The sequence below is a fragment of the Staurois parvus genome, unplaced genomic scaffold (assembly GCF_062004578.1).
Source record: "Staurois parvus isolate SC_StPar_1 unplaced genomic scaffold, SC_StPar_1.0 ptg000799l, whole genome shotgun sequence".
Classification (NCBI taxonomy): domain Eukaryota; kingdom Metazoa; phylum Chordata; class Amphibia; order Anura; family Ranidae; genus Staurois; species Staurois parvus.
In genome coordinates this window covers 1065659-1087539 of record NW_028318595.1, presented here as the reverse complement: position 1 = coordinate 1087539, position 21881 = coordinate 1065659, and the positions used below count along the sequence as shown (strand labels likewise).

Sequence of the window (21881 nt, the reverse complement as noted above, 5' to 3'; positions counted from 1 at the left end):
ATTAGTCAATACCGTCCATGTGACAGTGCAAAGCAATCAAAAGCCCTCTAGCCCGAACTGTCATCCCTGCAAGGAGAGGAGAGAAAGACTTTTTCTCCTCTCCTCTCCAGCTGACAATATGGAGCATCTTCCACCAGGTATACATGCCCACTCTCCGCTCAGCATGGGATCGATGCAGGGAGGTTGCCCACACCTCTCCTGTATGAACGTTATGACAAGCCTGGGTTCACACAGGAGCAGTATGGGAAACTGCATGTGATTTGGACAGGAATCGTACCACATTCCTGTTCCAATTGAATGCTGTTCTTTGCGGTGCAATTTGTGTCCATTGAGCATTGGTTTCAGGTATCAGGAGCACTTTCACAAGTATGAGTACCAGTATGTTGCTGGTATTGGTGCATCCCTACATTTTTTAGCCTGCCTAAAACACACCGACACTGATACTAATTTAAAAAAAATACTTAAAAAAAATTATACCCAAAATATACTGACGTGACCTTTGACCGACCTTTAACCCCTACCTTCACCCTAACACTAACCCTAACACTGACCTAGATCAAACCTTCATCTAGTTATGTTTTTCTTTATTTTTAATTTTTTTTCTTTAATTTTGTTTTATAGTTTCTACACGTTTAGTTTATATCTTCCTCTCCTGCAAGAAGTGAAAGATACAATGTATCTTTCACTTCATTTGGAAGAGGACGAAAACACAGGGGCGGGCTCACAGTGACTGATTACTGTGATAGCCAATCAGAGGCTATCACAGCGATCAGGTGACCTGGAACTGGGAGTCCCGGATCCTGTTCACTAGTATGAGAATGTCTCTGTGTTAGGAGCACCCAGCACAAAGAGAGATACGCATATATGCAAGTCTTTATCTGTGGGGCCGCATATATGCGTCTCTCTCTTTGTGCTGGGTGCTCCCAACACAGAGACATTCTCATACTAGTGAACAGGATCCGGGACTCCCAGTTACAGGTCACCTGATCGCTGTGATAGCCTCTGATTCGCAGCATATATGCGTACAGTCAGTTGGAAAGGGTTAAACTGGCCATACACACCTTGAATTGCCTGATTCCTGCTGAATTGGCCAAAATTCGAGCTGTGGGTGACCACCCGGCTCAGAAAAATTCAAATGAAAAATCTAAGGAGCCCGAAGAAGAGGGAGAAGAGCGGGGATTTCAGATCACCCGGACCGCTGCACTGGCTGCATGGGCACTGACAGCTCATCACCCATGGAGGTAAGTACAGCAGGGACCAGGGGGGTAGGGAGGGTGTATGGTGATATTTTTTCTGATAAGGTGAACTGACACTACAAGCTGGCTATACACTAATAGAATTCTGATCGAAACTCTTCATTTTAGGAATGTTTTTCGAATTTCTATTTGTTAGCAGGGTCAAATTGACATTCAAATTCGACTGCAGGGATGAAAAAATCTGAAGATGCAGGATGGACTTTTTTTTTTCCAAATGAACCAACTTCTAACAGTGTATGTGGTTTCGTTCGGGAAAGCTCATTAATTCCAAAATCTAACGTTAAAAACAAACAAAATTTTCCAGCACTTTCGAGCAACAATCGTCAAGTCATCGAACGTGCTGGCAATTTTTATACAAACATTCATTCGAAAACCTGGTAGTGTACAGCCAGCTTTACCCCTGGTTCACATCTATGCGGGTGGTGCCGCTGCGGATCCGCACAAAAATCTGTGCAGCCGCACTACCCGCACAGAGAATTGTGGACCTGCAGGCGGGTACCATTAGTTCCAATGGCACGCCGCCCGCACTGGGGAACGCAACCGTACTGGGAACCGAGGTTACTGTGCAGGCTGTGTTTTCCAAAGTAGTGCAGGGACTTCTTTCCCTGCGTGTCACGGGCATGGGAGTCCATTCAAATGAATGGGCTCCCGTGCCCGAGCAAAACGCGGCCTGCACAGGTGTGAACTGAGTATAAGGGTAGATATAGACATGCATCTAAATCTACCTCCCTTCTGAAGAGCGATCCAAGTCCAACTCTTTTCAGAGGCGACTGATAGGTGGTGAGGAGGCAATGTGACACCTCTTCACCTCCTGTTTCAAAGCGGTATTAAACCCAAAACCAAAAATGTAATATATTGCAGCTTACTAATCATTAGATGTGGTGGCTGCACTAGTTTTCTTTTTTTTAGGCTTTTTTCCCTGTATTCACCTGGTGATCTGGTCAGTAACACACCTCCTGTATTAGAGTGCATCCACTTTGGATGAAGGAGCAACAGAGACACCTCTGGACAGCAGCATTGTCAGTCTGGGGAGAGAGGCGTGTTAGATGTACTAGCAAATTTAAATACACTAACACATTGAAGCCAAAAACTCCAGCTAACACTGCAGTTACAGCAACATTTGTTTCTTTTTGGGGTAAATGTTGTACATAAACAAATAAAAGCAGATCGTTGCCCTTGTCAGTGGTAAATGGTTTGTCTCATTCCTGTAAGTGCTACATTTTCAGGAGAGTTTGTTCTTTTCAAAACCAACAGACGTTGTTGGATCACCAGGTAAAATAAAGTAAAGAGAGTCTAAAAAAAGGAAACAAATACAGCCATCACATCTAAGAATTGGTAAGCTGCAATAAAGGAAATGTACGCTTTTGAGTTTAATACCACTTTAACCCCAGTTTTGCCAACAAAAGTGCTGCAACCGTGTGCACTACACGTGGTTGTGAGTGTTTGCGGAACCTCCCCGTTTGCCTGGGTGGGTTATGTCTGGTGGGCTTGCTGGCTGTCAATCACTATATGTCGAGTAGTTTTTACAGCAGGCATAAAGCATCGCAATTGCGACACATGATGCCTAATACAGCCAAAAGTGTTACTAAACTCTGAACCCTGCATTCACTATATCCGGTCTCCCCGGACCCTGCATTCACTATATCTGCTCTCCCCGGACCCTGCATTCACTATATCTGCTCTCCCCGGACCCTGCATTCACTATATCCGGTCTCCACAGACCCTGCATTTACTATATCTGGTCTCCCCGGACCCTGCATTCACTATATCCGGTCTCCCCGGACCCTGCATTCACTATATCTGCTCTCCCCGGACCCTGCATTCACTATATCTGGTCTCTCCGGACCCTGCATTCATTATATCTGGTCACCCCGGACCCTGCATTCACTATATCTGGTCTCCCCGGACCCTGCATTCACTATATCTGGTCTCCCTGGACCCTGCATTCACTATATCTGGTCTCCCCAGACCCTGCATTCACTATATCTGGTCTCCCTGGACCCTGCATTCACTATATCTGGTCTACCCGGACCCTGCATTCACTATATCTGGTCCCCCCTGGACCCTGCATTCACTATATCTGGTCTCCCCGGACCCTGCATTCACTACATCTGGTCTACCCACAGTGCATACAACATGGAAATGCAAATATTTTAGTAAATATAAACTGCTAAATACCTTTTCTCATCAGCAGTGTATAGAGGTCTTGTGACTTCTATCAGTGTCCAGCAGAGCACTGTTTAAAGCTTGCAGAAGGAGTTTTTATTTTCCTCTGACTGTCCTATGAGGCTGCATAACCCCTGACCCTCTGTCTGGACATTGCTGATTGGCCCTCTGCTGATCACATGCACCTTCCCAAAGAAAAAAACTCTCTAGCAATACACACCAAATTAAGCATGTGCAGCTTCCCCCAAGGCTCTGTTCTATCAGCATATGGATTGGGGACAGTAGAAGAAGGGGAGGATCAGAGAAGACAGGATCAAACAGCCTTTTTACACAATGCAGAGGATTAACCCCTTAGGTTCCACAATGAGTATAACAAGCATGCTTTACTGCGTATACAGACTGATTTTAGTGTTATGGGTTTAGTAACACTATAAGGGGAGCAGTTGGGGGGCACTAATAACATGGGTCAACTGCGCATTTTTTTACCACTCCCCAGCCGCATGTCCTAAATAAAGCCTTACCATGTCCATTTTTCGGCTTGACAGGCTAAACCTAGACTTTTTATAAATCTATCCCAGCACCCGCTTGCTCAGAGTATCAGGATGAGCGGCAGCAATGTTCTGAGAGAGTGCGCTGGCAGGCAGATCCCGCCGCGGTCAAACACACAGAGGGACAACATAGAGAATGGAGCTCTGTTATCGGCGGTGAACGCGGCTAAATAAAGCAATAGAAAATCTCCTGTGTTCTGCGGGTCCCTTCCCCGACCATGAATAGCAGACAGTCTCCCCCAGACACCAATGTGCCCTGTGTTTCCCCGGCTTCAGGCGCTCGCCCCCATTGCTCAACAGGAAAACGAAAACACATTTTAACAATTAACATACCACACATGACCGTCCACCAATAATATTAAATCCCAGCGATCCAGATTCTCGGTGGAGCACCAGAGTCAATGCGGTCGTCTCTTCTCCCTACAATGCACAGGTAAAAGAATTCAGCATGTCACACAGAGAGCCTTGTGTACGCTCAGCCAGCGGCGTTAAGCGCTGGGTAAATATACATGGCCAAGAAAGCAAATAATAAAACCAAGAAAAGCTCTTACCGGCCCGAGCTGAGATCCCACTTCTGCCATCAATAACAATTATTTTTACACGGAAAGAAGCATGTGTGGTTTATTCGTTACAGCAAAGTTCTTTTAAAGAGTACCTGTCACATATAGAATGGTGGTCACCTCGTGAGCTGGATCGGTCCTTCAGCTTTCCAGTTTTTCTAAGGCCTCATGCACACTGAACAGTTTTGCTATATCTCCTAGAAGCCTTTCCTCCTGACAGTTATGTTTTGGCAGGAAAAACGTTTGACGTTTGTAAACACGTGAATGGGCTCAAATCCCACTGCACTGAATTGCACGGGATGCAATTTCAATGCGCTGTGCCTTCCTGTGCGATTCCTAGGTGATTTTTATGCAGGCCATAGACGGGTCGAAAATCGGCTGATTTTTCGGCTGAAAAAAATATCGGCTGATTTTCGCACCGTTTGTGGGTTAATTGGTCAGCCAGTTTTCAGGGTTTTGGCACATTTTTATCGGTAAAGATGGAAAAAAAATTCGGCCGATTTTGCCGATCGGCCAATGTTCCCGGCAATGATGGGCAAATCGGCCGATCGTTTTACCGATAAAAAATCTGCGCATGAGCCGTGACCTGCAAGAATTAGAAAAAGAAGAAGGAAGAAGAAGAAGGAAGTAGGAAGAAGATGAAGAAAAAGAAGAAGAAAAAGAAGAATTCCAGTCCGCTATTATATTTTATATGAAAAGTATTGCAGTTGCAACAATGTATCTATTTATATCCGAATAAAAACCCAAAATGGATACAAATGGTTACATTGTTGCAACCGCAATACTTTTTCATGTCAAATATCATTTTTTTTATCGGTAAAGTTGGAAAACAAATCTGCCAATTTTGCCGATCGGCCGATTTTCCCAGCAATGATGTGCAAATTGGCCAATCATTTTACCGATAAAAAATCTGCGCATGAGCCGTGACCTGCAAGAAGAAAAAGAAGAAAGAAGGACGAAGAAAGAAGGAAGAAGAAGAAAAAGAAGAAGAGAAAAAGAAGAATTCCAGTCCGTTATTATATTTTATATGAAAAGTATTGCAGTTGCAACAATGTATCCATTTGTATCCGAATAAAACCATCTGTATCCGATATGGATGCAAATTACATTGTTGCAACCACAATACTTTTCATGTCAAATATAATTTTTTTTATCGGTAAAGTTGGAAAAAAATCAGCCAAGTTTGCCCAAGCCGATTTTCCCGGCAATGATGCGCAAATCGGCCAATCGTTTTACCGATAAAAAATCTGCGCATGAACCTGCAAGAATTAGAAGAAGAAGAGGAAAAAGAAGAAGAAAAGAAAAAGAAGAAAAAGAAACAGAAGAAAAAGAAAAGGAAGACAAAGAAAAAGAAGAAGCAGAAAAGAAAAAGAAGAAAAAGAAGAATTCCACTCTGCTATTATATTTTATATGAAAAGTATTACAGTTGCAACAATGTATCTATTTGTATTCGAATAAAAACATCTGTATCCGAAATGGATACAAATAGATACAATGTTGCAACCACAAGACTTTTTCATGTCAAATATAATAGCGGAGCTCTCTGCAAGGGACAGAAGTAGTTAAATGCCAGCTGTAGATGGGACGAAAATCGGCCGATTTTTTTTACCATTGGTGGTAACGTCGGCCTATTGAACGACCGATTTTTCATTTTTTTAAATTTTTTTTTTTAAATGGCTGGTTTTCGACCCGTCTATGGCCTGCATTAGTGTGAACCTAGGCTTACAAATGTTTGACACAGATCAGCCCCTGCTGCAGCTTCTCACCTGGTGACTTGCTACAAAGTTACAATTAAGCCCTGGTTCACACTGGTACAACTTGTCATGTTATATGACAGTTTCAATGGACTTTTGTCTTTTTTCAGCCAGACTAACTATGTAACTATATAACTTTTTTTTTCTTTCTTTTCTTTATGGTTGAACTGAATGGACTTTTGTATTTTTTTAGCCAGACTAACTAGGTAACTATGTAAGTTGCACCCTATTGTCGGTAAAGGAACCGTTCAAATTGGCGCGACTCCGACTTTGTCGCAGTCACACCAATTTTGAAAGTAGTTCCTGCACTATTTTTTGCAATTTCAGGTGCGACTTGCATGGACATCTGTACATGAATTCGCACAGATGTCTGTCCAGTCGCAGTGACATGTGACTTTGAAATGGTGCAACTTTAAGTGAAGTCGCATGATTTCAAAGTCGGATCCAGTGTGAACCAGGGCTCACAGTCTGATCACTGGGGGAGAAATGCTTCCTCCTGCCTGTAGTAGACGGAGATCTCCTTACAGGAGAAAAGTAATTTTTTAATAATAAAAAAGGAACAATCTTACAATCAGAGGCGGACTGACCATTCGGGCACTCGGGCACTGCCTGAGGGCCCGGGGTCAGTAGGTGGCCCCATGAGATGCCCCTGGTACCTTTCATAGGCTTTTTTGGGTGTGGTTTGAGTGAGGGCGAGGACACAGGGGCCCCATGATCTATAATTGCCCGGGGGCCCCATGAGTTGTCAGTCCGCCCCTGCTTACAATGTAAACTATTGCTATATATTGTGACACGTCAGAAATGCATTCATGGAGATTTGTACATTTACTAAAAAGATCCACTTTCAGTGCAGTAACCAATCAGAAACAACTGTATTGACATCAGAGAAGTACATCTGTGTTACTACCCTCCAGCAAATGGGTATTACTCAGCTCACAGAAATGACCACTTCTGATACTTGTGGGAACAGGCCCAAGGCCTACCTATGGGATATATATGTCAACATATATTAAATAAAAACATAAAAAATAAACTTGAATATGTAGCGTGCAAACATAAGCAATAACGAAAGATCATTCAAGAAGCATTGTAGTGGTTCTAAAGGCTGAAGGTTTTTTACCTTCATGTATTCTTCAGTGTGCAGCTCCCCTCCCCCCCCCCCCAGCCCCTCTATTACTTACCTGAGTCTGATCCCGATCCAGCAATGTGCACAAGAGCAGAAGCTCCCCTGGGCCTCTCCCTCCTCACTGGCTGAAACACAGCAGCGGAAGCCATTGGCTCCCACTTCTGTCAATCGCAGCAAGTGATGAGGGGGTGGGGCCAAGCCACACTCTGTGCGTCTCATAGTCACACAGGGGCGGCTCAGGAGAGAGAACACAAGATCTGGGAGCACTCAGTGGGGGGGAGGGGCCCGGTGGGGGACCCGAGAAAAGGAGGATCAGGGCTGCTCTGTGTAAAACCATTGCAGAGAGCAAGTAAGTAGGATGTTTGTTTTTAAAAAAACAAAAAATCTGAACCTTAAGGGTACGGGGTTTAGGGTCATGTGACTGCCGTGACACGCCGTCACATGATCGGGAAAGGTCCCAATCGAAAGAGGAGATCAGGACCTTTCCGTGAGTACCGGACATGTGTGAGAGCGCGTGCTCTCAGCACATATGTTCTTTTTTAATAGAACGCAAATGTGCGGCTGCTTGGCACCTAGGCCCAGACACCGGGAGGCCGCACATTTGCGTTCGGCTGGCGTGAAGAGGTCAAGGGTAGCAATCACGGTAGAAACACATTTGTATTTTTGGTGCGATTTTGCTTTTAAATGCGTTTCCAGTGGGGTTTTTTTGTTGCCCGTATCTGTGAAAAATGGACATGTGACTCAAAAACGCACCAAAAACACGTGAATGGGCTCAAATCACACTGCTCTGAATCGCATGTGAATTGCACAGGATGCAAGGCGCTGTGCCTTCCGGTGCGACTTATAGGCAAGGTTTAGTGTGAACCTATGCTTATATATGTTTGACACAGATCAGCCCCTGCTGCAGCCTTTCACCTGGTGACTTGCTACAAAGTTACAATTAAGCCCTGGTTCACACTGGTGCAACTTGTCATGTGATATGACAGTTTCAAATTGCATGACAAGTCGCACCCTATAGTTGGCAATGGAACCGTTCAAATTGGTGCGACTCCAACTCTGTCGCAGTCACACAGATTTTGAAAGTAGTTCCTGCACAATGTTTTGTGATTTCAGGTGTGACTCGTATAGACATCTGTGCATGAAGTCGCGCAGATGTCTGCCAAGTCGCACTGACATGCAACTTTGAAATGGTGCGACTTACAAGTGAAAAACACGGAGCCTTATTGAATGCGTTTTTACCACGGTTTCCATTCATTCCAATGGAGCTGCGTTTTTGGTGTGGTTTTGAAAGATACAGAATGCAGGACTTCAAAACGCACCACACCCGCAGCACAGTAATGTGAAGATAGGATTTAAATGGAAACCTTTTTCTTGCAAGGTAAAAAATGCAGGAAAAACATATCAGTGTGAAAGGGCCCTAACAACCCAAAACCAAAAATATTATATACCTGAGCTTACTAATCAGTCGATGTGGTGGCTGCATTCGTTTTCTTTTTTTATGCTTTTTTAGGCTTTTCTCTCCTATGTTTTCACCTGGTGATCTGGCCAGTAACACACCTCCTGTATTAGAGTGCCTCCACTCTGGATGAAGGAGCACAGGAGGCACCTTTGGATAGCAACATTGTCAGTCAGAAACTAAAGGAAAGAAAACCTAAAAAAGAAAGCAAATGCAGCCATCATATCTAAGAATTAGGAATTGGCGAGTTTTTCTGTTTTTTTTGAATTAGCGTTTAGCCACGTTTGCATTTTTAAAAAACAAAAATACAATTTTTGTTTAAAAAACGGGCAAAAATGCCAGTTTGACACGTTGTAATGCGTTACATTTTACAGCTAAACAACTGCTCTAGAAACCCACTAGTCCTGGGGGGTTTTCCAGCCAAAAACGTTGATTCGGTCTATGTGTGCGTGGATACATACGGGTTTATTTACTAAAGCTGTCGAGTGCAAAATCAGGATCACTTCTGCCTAGAAACCAATCAGCTTCCAGGTTTTATTGCCAAACTTTAATTGAACAAACTGAGGTTAGAAGCTGATTGGCTTATGTGCAGAAGTGATCCTGATTTTGCACCAACTTTAGTAAATCAACCCCACAGGATAACATGCTGGGGAGCTTACTGGCTGTAAACAAAAACCCGCCAAAAGTCAAAAACAGCCGCTGTAAAAACGTCCCGTGTGCATGAGGACTAAATGTTTGCTTTTGGGTTTAATAACGCTTTAACATTACAAATGTGAGCAATAATTTGAAAAAGGATTTGGGATAGGTCAGCAGCAATCAGTAACCTGCGTTCTGCGGTGTGGCCTATCGCATGTGACTCGCACGGAAACCGCACCGCATCCCTGTGCAAATCACATGTGAATTCTGTGCGGTGCACTGTAAGCCATACATTTTGTATTCCTCAAATGGCACATCCGCACCAAAAAGGTGCAAGACCCTTTTTTTTTGTCCGCACTAGAATCGGATCGCATGGATATTCACACCCATGTGATCCGATTCTGCACATCGCACCGCATTTGGGCAGCACAGTGGCTAAATGGTTAGCACTTCCACCTGGCAATACTAGGGTCGTTGGTTCAAATCCCAACCATGGCACCTCCTGTCTGGAGTTTGCATGTTCTCCCTGTGACTGCGTGGGTTTCCTCAGGGTACTCCGGTTTCCTCCCACACTCCAAAAACATGCTGGTAGGTTAATTGGCTCATGTCTAAATTGTCCCTAGTATGTATGTATGAATGTGAGTTAGGGACCTTAGATTGTACGCCCCTTGAGGGTTAGGGACTGATGTGAATGTACAATATATATATAAAGCGCTGCGCAAATTGACGGCGCTATATAAGTACCTGAAATAATAAATAAATATGTGTGCACCCTAATACATTCTCTTTGCAGCTTAAGGGGGAGTGATTGGAAAGGGGGGGGTGTGTGATTTTACTGCCCCCCAACCATCATAAGCGTCTAAGGCCCCATTCACACCTGAATCTAAATTGTCCCTAGTATGTGTATGTATGAATGTGAGTTAGGGACCTTAGATTGTACACCCCTTGAGGGTTAGGGGCTGATGTGAATGTACAATATATATGTAAAGCGCTACGTAAATTGAAGGCGCTATATAAGTACCTGAAATAAATAAATAAATACATTTTATGAACAAATTTTGGGGTGTTTGTTAACTTAACCCCTTCCCGCCAGCGCCTCCCGGCCCTTTAAGAGTCTCAGACGCCGGGTGGGGCGTGGTTTAGGGATCATGTGACCGCCGTGACACGCCGTCACGGTCGTCACATGATCAGGAAAGGTCCCGATCAAAAGAGCAGACCAGGACCTTTCCGTGAGTACCGAACATGTGTGCCGGGAGCGCGCAGGGCGTGTGCTATCAGCACATGTGTTTTTTGTTACATGAACGCAAACGTGCGGCCGCTCGGTGTCTAGGCCCAGACGCCGGGAGGCCGCACATTTGTGTGCGGCGGGCATAAAGGGGTTAACCTACACACCTGCAGCTGTTCGCATGAATGGGGTGCGATTGTGATGCGGTGCAGAATTGGCACAGAAATCGCTGCAAATTCCGCACCCCATCAGTGTGAATCCAGGCTAAACGTCATTTATAAAGTACGGGCCCCAAGTGAGGAGTCAGTAAAATACACGGCAGTCTTCCAGAAAGAAAGTTGGAGCTTCTGATCAATGGATCTGTTTCTAAAAGAAAAAGGGAAGGATGTTTATACAAGAGGTGGAAGTGACAGTCGCAGTGCATCGTGAACCTCGGTCATCACTTCTATAATGGACAGATACAGATAGGTGAAGGGCCCCAGCATTCCAGGGTCCCCATTATTGCACAGCGGCTCCGTGGCGGAGCCAGATTTGGATCTGAGCCTCTGCAAAGGGACTGTAAGGGTTAAGTACAAAAATATCCCCCGCAGCTCATCTGCTATAAAGCAAGGAATGAGTAAACACAGTCTGTGTCCACAGCCAGCCAATGTGCTGAGCTCACAGCTGTCAGCCGAAAAAGCCAACACTCCGACATGCCAGAATACAACTCGGGAGACAAACACAAGACCAGCCTAAAGTAAACCTGCCGAGAGCGAAGAATAGGAGCTGCCAGTACTGCATTGATGTTAAAGGTGCAGGCTGCCTGGTCATCCTGATGCTGGCTTCACTACCTAATGTATCTGTAAGGGCTCCTATTGTGTTGTCCTCTGAAGAGAGATCCGCTGTGGATTGCTTTTCAGAGGACGTTTGACAGGCAGTGAGGAGGCATTATGTCCCCTCCTTATCTTCTGTTTTATCCCCCAATAACCTGTATCACTACGCTGCAACTGAGTGCATTGCAGTGCATCCCCTTTCACTTGCATGGAGGGTACTGCCCATTGAACGCAAGAGGGGGGTTGAATGATTGCCATGATATGTCTGCCTGGAGTTTGCATGTTCTCCCTGTGCCTGCGTGGGTTTCCTCCGGGTACTCCGGTTTCCTCCCACACTCCAAAGACATGCTGGTAGGTGAACTGGATCCTGTCTAAATTGTCCCTAGTATATGTATGTATGAAATAAGTTAGGGACCTTAGATTGTACATCCCTTGAGGGGTAGGGACTGATGTGAATGTACAATATATATGTAAAGTGCTGCGTAAATTGATGGCGCTATATAAGTACCTGAAACAAATAAATAAATTAATATGTGTGCACCCAAATCCATTCTCTTTGCAGTTTAAGGGGGAGTGATTGGAAAGGGGGGGTGCGTGATTTTACCGCCCCCCAACCATCATAAGGATCTAAGGCCCCATTCACACCTGAGCGATTTGTAGCTCGAAGTTCCAAAATGCTTGAGGAGAAAAAAAATCAAGTATTCTCAATGGAGATGGTTCACATCTCCAAAAGCCTGAAGCTCAAATAAGTTCTGGAGCTTTTCTGGAGCTCAAATAGAGCCAATTTGCACGTTTTCTGGAGTTTTAATTCTATAGAAATGAATAGAAATGTGCAATTCACACGTTTTTGGAGCATTTTTATGCTCAAATGAAAAAAATAATAATAATGATGATGATGATGATGAATGAATGAATAAATGTTAAATAAATAAAATACACAAATAAATAAAAATCATAAATAAATATTAAATAAACGAATGAATAGATTAAAAAAAGTAATATTAAGTAAATAAATAAATAAATACATAACCCCTAAACTTAACCCCATAACCCTAAATATATATATATATTTTTTTATTATTATTATTATTATTATTGTTATTATTAATGAATAAATTAGCACCCTAACAAAAAATAAATGATTAGTAGTAGTAGTAATAATAATAATAAATAAATTACCACCCTAACCCTAACAATACTAAATAAATAAATAAAATGAAAAATTAAATAATAAGAAGACAAAATATTAACCCTAACCCAAACCCTAACCTCAGCACCTAACCCCTAACTTTACCTCTCAACCCAAACACCGAACCCTAATTTTAACCCCTAACCCCAATTCCTAATTCTAACCCTAACACCTAACCTTAACTCTAACCCCTTAAACCTAACAAAAAAATAATAACAAATGAATAATAATAAAAAAATAAATAAAATCTTGTGTAAAAACTAAAAATAAAAAAAGCTGAAAAACCTATCAACAAATGATGAAACAGATGAAATTTTTCTCTATTGGCCATTAATAAAATGGCAAAGCTCAAAAACGCTGTAGAGAAACACGCAAAAAAGCTCAAGAGCGTGCATACAAATGTGTGACAAAATGCCTGAAAAAACGCTCAAAAACGCGGCGCTCATCAGTGACTGCAGCCTAAGAGATGAGCTAAGGCATCAACCAAACTCATCTCTAAGCCGAGCTCCAAGCTCCCACTTTTTTGTACCCTCATGGTTTGGAAGCTGAGCCATTCCCGCCCTGCAGCTCAAAGAAACCTGCGGGCAGGTAATGACTTGCAATTCTCTGGACTACAAAAAAGTTGGAGTTTGGAGTTGAGGCCTTCTCATCTCTAAGGCCCTGTTTTCAATTTTGGTTGGGGGGAGCGGTAAAAATGCTCAATTTTAAAAAACACATGAAGGCACGGATAGCAATACAAACCTTGTCAGCGGTTCTAACAGTTCCCCATTGTACTAAATATGTGATTTTGTCTGTGTCTCCAGCGCAGAGAATTCCCACCACTTCCTGTCTTGACAGGAAGTGAGGAACAAAATCCTCCCAGATGGGAATAAAAATCAGATAAAAGATCCTACCTCCCTTCTGCTCTACTAAAAGGCCCATTATTGTTTGTTCCTTTGTTGTAGAGATTCCCTCACTTCTGTGACAAGGAGACAGGAAATACAAGGAAATCTGCTCCCTGGGGACATAGACAGTACTAATCAATACCTCACAGAGGATCTAACCCCACTCTACCGAACGGTGTGAACTTGTTCTACCTGGAAATGGGCCTCGAAGAAATAGCATTCAAGTAAAGGAAAGCTATTCAGACTCCTGTCAATGTGTACTAAAACATACCAAGATGGCCGCCTAGATGAAGCCCGGCCAAGTGACACTTTCTGCACTGACATTCATTATGGAAGCCGTTGCAGCTGTTCTGAAGTGTCCGTGCTCAGCTTCTCCTCAGATAATTCTGTGACTTGGCACGGATCGCTGTGGTAATCGCATGACACTTTAGTAAATTATCTCCTTTAGTGGTTTCTTAGTCACACAAACCGCCCATATGGCTTTGCCTGGCAATGTTTTGCGGCATTCCGCGGATGTCAACCATCGCGCTCGCTGCAGGGGAGTGTCTGACGGAACTGCGTTGCCCATAGCAACCTCATCTCCCTATCATTCTCCTGATAATGCAAAAACAGGAGGATGCGGTTGGTTGCTATGGGCAAAAAAACGCCAAAGCTCAAAAACGCACAAAAACGCGCATACAAATGTGCGACAAAATGCCCGAAAAAAGGCTCAAAAACTTGGGGCTCAGGTGTGACTGCATCCTTAGAGATGAGCTAAGGCATCGGCCAAACTCATCTCTGACTTGGCACGGATCGCTGTGGTAATCGCATGACACTTTAGTAAATTATCTCCTTTAGTGGTTTCTTAGTCACACAAACCGCCCATGTGGCTTTGCCTGGCAAACATTTTTCAGCGTTCCGCGAATGTCATCCATCGCGCTCACTGTGGGGGAGTGTCTGACGGAACTGCGTTGCCCATAGCAACCTCATCTCCCTATCATTCTCCTGCTAATGCAAAAACAGGAGGATGCGGTTGGTTGCTATGGGCAACACAGAAGGCTGTCTCAGGGCCCATTCACACTTGTCTTTTGGCAACATGCGCTGAAGTACGTGTTAACACCACGCAGGCTCCTGCTCTGTGTGTGTGATGCGGTGTCATTCATTTTGAGTGGCACCCCGACTGACTGTACAGCAAGGCTCCGTTCACACTTGTGCGACTCCAAAGTCGTGCGATTTCTACTGCGAATTTACACTGCGACTTTGACTGTTGCACAACTGTCGCATTGATAACATTAACCCCTGCCATGGATGTCCTCCCAGAACCCCGCCCCCAGGGTGCGCATCGGGCGAGCTCTGAGAACACTGCAGGACACAGCTGATCACAGGTTGGGGTATAGGGCCAATCAGAGAGGTCCTTTACCATGTGTGCATCGCAGCTGATCACATGTAAACAGACTTGCTGGATATCGGCAGTCTTTATCCGATACGCTGTGTCTGTGCAAGGTTACATTGTATACACTGATAACCAGGGCACTGATCATCAGTGTAGCCCCATCAGTGCCCATTAGTACAGCATATCAGTACCCATAAGCGCAGCCTATTTGTGCCCATCAGTGCAGTATATCAATGCCCAACATCGTGGCTTATTAGTGCCCATCAGTGTTGCCCATCAGTGCCACCTCATCAGTGCCCATCAGCGCAGCCTGTTTGTGCCCATCAGTGCAGCATATCAGCGCCCAACAGCGTGGCTTATTAGTGCCCATCAGTGCTGACAATCAGTGCCTCCTCATCAGTGCCCATCAGCGTAGCCTATTTGTGCCCATCAGTGCAGCATACCAGTGCCCAACATCGTGGCTTATTATTGCCCATCGGTGTCACCTCATCAGTGTCCATCAGGGCAGGCTATTTGTGCTCATCAGTGCAGCATATCAGTGCCCAGCAGCGCAGCTTATTAGTGCTGCCTATCAGTGGTTCCTCATCAGTGCCCATCAGCGAAGCCTATTTGTGCCCACCAGTGCAGCATATCAGTGCCCGACAGCAAGGCTTATTAGTGCCCATCATTGCCTCCTCATCAGTGCCCATCAGCGCAGGCTATTTGTACCTATAAGTGCAGCATATCAGTGCCCAACAGAGCGGCTCATTAGTGCCCATCAGTGCTGCCAATCTGTGCCCATCAGCACAGCCTATTTGTGCCCATCAGTACAGCATATCAGTGCCCAACAGTGTGGCTTATTAGTGACCATCATGTTGCCCATCAGTGCCTCCTCATCAGTGCCCATCAGCGCAGCCTATTTGTGCCCATCAGTGCAGTATATCAGTGCCCAACAGCGTGGCTTATTAGTGCCCATCAGTGTCACCTCATCTGTGCCCATCAGTGCAGCCTATTTGTGTCCATCAGTACAGCATATCAGTGCCCAACAGTGTGGCTTATTAGTGTCCATCAGTGTTGCCCATCAAGGCCTCCTCATCAGTGCCCATCAGCATAGCCTATTTGTGCCCATCAGTGCGGCATATCAGTGCCCAACATCGTGGCTTATTAGTGTCCATCAGTGTCACATCATCAGTGCCCATCAGCGCAGGCTATTTGTGTCCATCAGTGGAGCATATCAGTGCCCAACAGCGCGGCTTATTAGTGCCCATCAGTGCTGCCTATCAGTGCTTCCTCATCAGTGCCCATCAGCGCAGCCTATTTGTGCCCACCAGTGCAGCATATCAGTGCCCAACATGCTGGCTTATTAGTGCCCATCAGTGCCTCCTCATCAGTGCCCATCAGCGCAGGCTATTTGTACCTCTAAGTGCAGCATATCAGTGCCCATCAGCGCAGCCTATTTGTGCCTACCAGTGCCCAACAGCGCGGCTTATTAGTGCCCATCAGTGCTGCCTATCTGTGCCCATCAGCGCAGCCTATTTGTGTCCATCAGTGCAGCATATCAGTTGCAGCAACTTTAAAAAGGTTCCTGCACTACTTGCATGCGACTTTCGTGCCATAGACTGCAATGTAAGTGTATATTATTTTGGTTATATATCATTTCGGTTTGAATTTATTTATGAAACTTGTTAATAGAAGTGAAGCGCGGCACATATTTATTGTTAAGTGCGACTTTACTCTCACTAGCACTCAGGTCACATCAAAGTAGTGCAGGAACATCTTCAAAGTGGCAGTAACTGTGAAAAGGTTCCTGTACTACTTTGATGCGACTTTGAGTGCCAGAGAGTGTACAGTCGCACTTAATACTTTCCATTGGCATAAAAAAAACAGCAAAACGCGAAGTGCATCAAAAGTACATGTTGAAAAATGCAAAACACATCTCAAAACGTGCCGAAAAACTGCATCAATGGCAACATGCATAGGTGTGATCCAGGTCTCAGGCACTTTTGAGCATTTTTTCTGCTTTTTAGTTCAGGAAGGCAGATTGTTAGCTGTGTGGCTCACTTGTACGGTCAGCTTGGTGAGCAGCTATGCGTTGGGAATGAGGTATCCCAGCTTGAGAAGAGCCATGTTTTCTTTGTGGAATGTGGTCAGCCCCAGAGCCCCGTCCTGCAGAAACAATCAGGGTGACAAATTAGGTATCCCTGACAGCTGGGGATCTGCTTGTGTAAAAGATCTGAGGACAAAAATGCTAATGTATGTGGAGGCCCTACTACCTGGAAAAACACAGAACCACATTCACTTCATGGGGGACAGGTCCATCCATAAAAGAATGCAGAAAGGCTCCCCACATATCATGTTCACTGTAGAAGTGCCATGAGAAAGCAGACACGTTATTAGGAGGGCTTATTCATGCTGCAGGTTTTTGTTTCCCTGCCAAGCACCCCACAATAGCCTAGTAAGAGAAGGGCCTGGTCCTTTTCCCTTGCGGTTTCACTTTCACTTGCAAGTTTCCACGCCCACTCTGTGAATGAACAGTGTAAGGAGAAGCAGCACCCCAATAAGTGCATTTCTGCTGTCTCCACCTATCAGCATGTTGCTTGCATTGCTGCACACCTGAGAGGCTCCATGTGCTGCTTCACCCTCCCCCTCTCTGAGCTTTGCTGTACAGACTGTACAGGGACTGCAAGACGCTAATACTAAAAAATACATTTCATGACATATTAAAGTGTTATTAAACCCCAAACCCTGCATTCACTATATCTGGTCTCCCCGGACTCTGCATTCACTATATCTGGTACCCCCCGACCCTGCATTTACTATATCTGGTCTCCCTGGACCCTGCATTCTCTATATCCGGTCTCCCCGGACGCTGCATTCACTATATCTGGTTTCCCCGGACCCGCATTCACTATATCTGGTTTCCCCGGACCCTGCATTCACTATATCTGGTCTCCCCGGAACCTGCATTCTCTATATCTGGTCTCCCTGGACCCTGCATTCACTATATCTGGTGTCCCCGAACCCTGCATTCACTATATCCAGTCTCCTCGGACCCTGCATTCACTATATCTGGTCTCCCCGGACCCTGCATTCACTATATTTGGTCTCCTCGGACCCTGCATTCACTATATTCGGTCCCCCCCTGGACCCTGCATTCACTATATCCAGTCTCCCCGGCCCCTGCACTCACTATATCTGGTCTCCGCGGACCCTGCATTCACTATATCCGGTCTCCACGCACCCTGCATTCACTATATCTGGTCTCCCCGAACCCTGCATTTACTATAATTGGTCTCCCCAGACCCTGCATTCACTATATCTGGTCTCCCCGGACCCTGCATTCACTATATCTAGTGTCCCTGGACCCTGCATTCACTATATCTGGTCTCCCCGGACCCTGCATTCACTATATCTGGTCTCCCCGGACCCTGCATTCACTAAATCTGGTCTCCCCGGACCCTGCATTCACTAAATCTGGTCTCCCCGGACCCTGCATTCACTATATCTGGTCTCCCCGGACCCTGCATTCACTATATCTGGTCTCCCCGGACCCTGCATTCACTATATCTAGTGTCCCCGGACCCTGCATTCACTATATCTGGTCTCCCCGGACCCTGCATTCACTATATCTGCTCTCCCACAGTACACACAACATGGAGATGCAATTATGTTAGTAAATATAAAACTGCTAAATACCTTTTCTCATCAGCAGTATATAGTGGTCTTGTGACTTATATCAGTGTCCAGCACAGCACTGGTTAAAGCTTGTAGGAGGAGTTTTCATTCTCATTCATTAACCCCTTAGGTTCCACAGTGAGTATAAAAAGCATGCTTTACTGCATTTACAGACTGATTGTACTGTTGTGGGTTTAGTAACACTTTATGATTACAGAGCTGAATAATTTTTGTCTTTTTTGTCTCCTTGAGCTTTCATAACCAGCAGATGGAATAGGGTGACTGAACTACGTAAAAATCGCCTATTCTAGCCTAAGCTCCAGTCCACACCAGGGGCTCTTTGAAGTCGCACTACTTCAGCATGATGTCAAAGCCACCGATCAGTGCGACTTCATGTATGGCTTCATACACAGATGTCAGTGCAAGTCACACATGAAATGGCACAAAAAGTGTAGGAACATTTTTTAAAGTGGCAGCGACCGATCTGAACAGTACCATAGTGGCAAATAGGGTGCGTCTTGTCATGCAAGTCACATAACAAGCCGCACCCGGGGTGAACAGGGGCTAATGCACGCCATAGACGGGTCAAACTTCGGCCGATTTTTTGAACCATAAACGAAAAATCGGTCGTTCATTAAGCCGACGTTACCACCAACGATTACAAAAATCGTCCGACTACATCATAAAGTTCACCCCATATAACAGCCAAACTTCTGTTCCTTGCAGGTCACGGCTCATGCGCAAATTTTTATGTCGTTAAAACCGTCGTCTGATTTGGCCATCATTGCTGCGAAAATCGGCCGTTTTCCACGAATTTTCCAACATGACCGATAATCTAAAATTGCAAAAAACCCGAAAACCGGCCAACCAATTAACCCACAAACAGTGCGAAAATCGTCCGATTTTCGAACCGTCTGTGGCCGGCATAACTCTGCATATCTTGAAATGATAACATTAAGATTTAGTTCACAATAACAGCAGAGGGGCAGTAAAAAATGGCAGCCAATCGCCTCTCCTGACTGCCCACCTCTAAATTTAATGGTGGCCAAAGGGGTGCGTTAACATTGCCAGGGCCGCGATACTTCCTTTTGGCATGCCGAGTGTGACAGGCAGCACCACCTTTTGGTGGCGGCAGTAGTTCAATGTAAAATAGAAAAAAAAATTCCTCTAGGGATCGAAAAATAAGCATGCAGGAGGCCGCTGCCTGAATGCCTGTAAACCGGATGTCAACCTCGGCCTGAAAAGTGTTCCACCGTGCATCACATTTCGGAGGGTGAAAAGTCTGTCACCCATGTGAAAGAAGCCTTAGGGATAGTTTACACTATTCTTGGCCCTCTGAAGAGTGGTATGTGTTGGATCGCTCTTCGGAGGGTGTTTGACCATGGTTGTAGTTGAAGTGGGCTGGTGATTCCGGCCCGGAGCACACTGGCTGAATAAATGGGATGACAGGGGTGCAGGTAGGATTTAAAGGTCCTGTCCCAGCTGTGCACATGATGGAACGGGCCGGATTCTGCCCATCTAAGAATAATTACTAATATACGGAGTGTTGGCTTTGGCACAGGAGCGGCGGGCAGGGCAGGAGAAAGATGAATTTCATATCCTCGGGAAATCTTGGTTTTCCTCCCTCCGACGGGAACAAAGCCGCAGTGTATAACAGTAAAATGGCTTCTCCTGGAAAACGCCGCTGCTCGCTACGATACTGACCGCTTACGGATCCACCGCACAAAGCGGCGAGTATGTGCGTCTGCGGGGGATGGCATTCTGCAGAAACGCACAGACTGGGCAGGTACTCCATATTTGATTCTTTAGGGAAAACCCACCATATTTAAAGCTGGACTCCAGGCAATGCATATCTCTGTCTATCCAGTCCTGAGATTTACACAGCTCTGCCACATAGCACAGCCCTGCCTGCTCATATTTCAATTTCACTTTCATTGGTCCCTTCCCCAGCTTCAATTCAGAGAAATGTACTTTTTTTTTGTTGCTGCTACATGTTCTCAGTCCAATGTCCAGTATCATTCAACCATCTTCCTCTGAGCCCGGGTCATCCGGGCAGTGGCATCCCGAGGCAGGTGAGCCGCACCGGGTGACACCTACCGCACGAGGTGACACCAGACCCGCTCCATGAAAAAGTAAGTTGTAAAGCAATCCCACGATCACTGCAGAATGGAGTGAAAACTCCTCCTACAAGCATTAACCAGTGCTTTGCTGGACACTGATAGAAGTCACAAGACTGCTATATACTGCTGATGAGAAAAGGTATTTAGCAGTTTATATTTACTAAAAGAGTTGCATTTCCATGTTCTGTGTACTGTGGGAGAGCAGATATAGTGGATACAGGGTCCGGGGAGACCAGATATAGTGAATGCAGGGTCCGGGGAGACCAGATATAGTGAATGCAGGGTCTGGGGAGACCAGATATAGTGAATGCAGGGTCCGGGGAGACCAGATATAGTGAATGCAGGGTCCGGGGAGACCAGATATAGTGAATGCAGGGTCCGGGGAGACCGGATATAGTGAATGCAGGGTCTGGGGAGACCGGATATAGTGAATGCAGGGTCCGGGGAGACCAGATATAATGAATGCAGGGTCCGGGGAGACCGGATATAGTGAATGCAGGGTCCTGGGAGACCGGATATAGTGAATGCAGGGTCCAGGGAGACCAGATATAGTGAATGCAGAGTCCAGGGGACCAGATATAGTGAATGCAGGGTCCGGGGAGACCAGATATAGTGAATGCAGGGTCCTGGGAGGCCAGATATAGTGAATGCAGGGTCCGGAGAGATCGGATATAATGAATGCAGGGTCCGGGGAGACCAGATATAGTGAATGCAGGGTCCGGGGAGACCAGATATAGTGAATGCAGGGTCCTGGGGGGCCAGATATAGTGAATGCAGGGTCCTGGGGAACCAGATATAGTGAATGCAGGGTCCGGGGAGACCAGATATAGTGAATGCAGGGTCCTGGGGGGCCAGATATAGTGAATGCAGGGTCCTGGGGAACCAGATATAGTGGATGCAGGGTCCGGGGAGAGCAAATAAAGTGAATGCAGGGTCCGGGGAGAGCAGATATAGTGAATGCAGGGTCTGTGGAGACCAGATATAGTGAATGCAGGGTCCGGGGAGACCAGATATAGTGAATGCAGGGTCCAGGGGACCAGATATAGTGAATGCAGGGTCCAGGGGACCAGATATAGTGAATGCAGGGTCTGGGGGGACCAGATATAGTGAATGCAGGGGACGG

General features: G+C 45.5%; 1 protein-coding gene across 2 annotated transcripts in view; it reads right to left on the bottom strand.

The window, feature by feature from the left end:
- The window catches only part of PDZRN3 (PDZ domain containing ring finger 3), a 350680-nt gene that overhangs the window by 306533 nt on the left and 22266 nt on the right, over positions 1 to 21881 (bottom strand). The window contains exon 2 of one of the 2 annotated variants that reach the window (XM_089654795.1): positions 4304 to 4390. The exons of the other annotated variant lie outside the window; for it this stretch is intronic. Within the exon in view, the coding sequence (XP_089510921.1) occupies positions 4304 to 4390 (87 nt within the window). The remainder of the gene's footprint in view (positions 1 to 4303; positions 4391 to 21881) is intronic. 2 annotated transcript variants of the gene reach the window in all.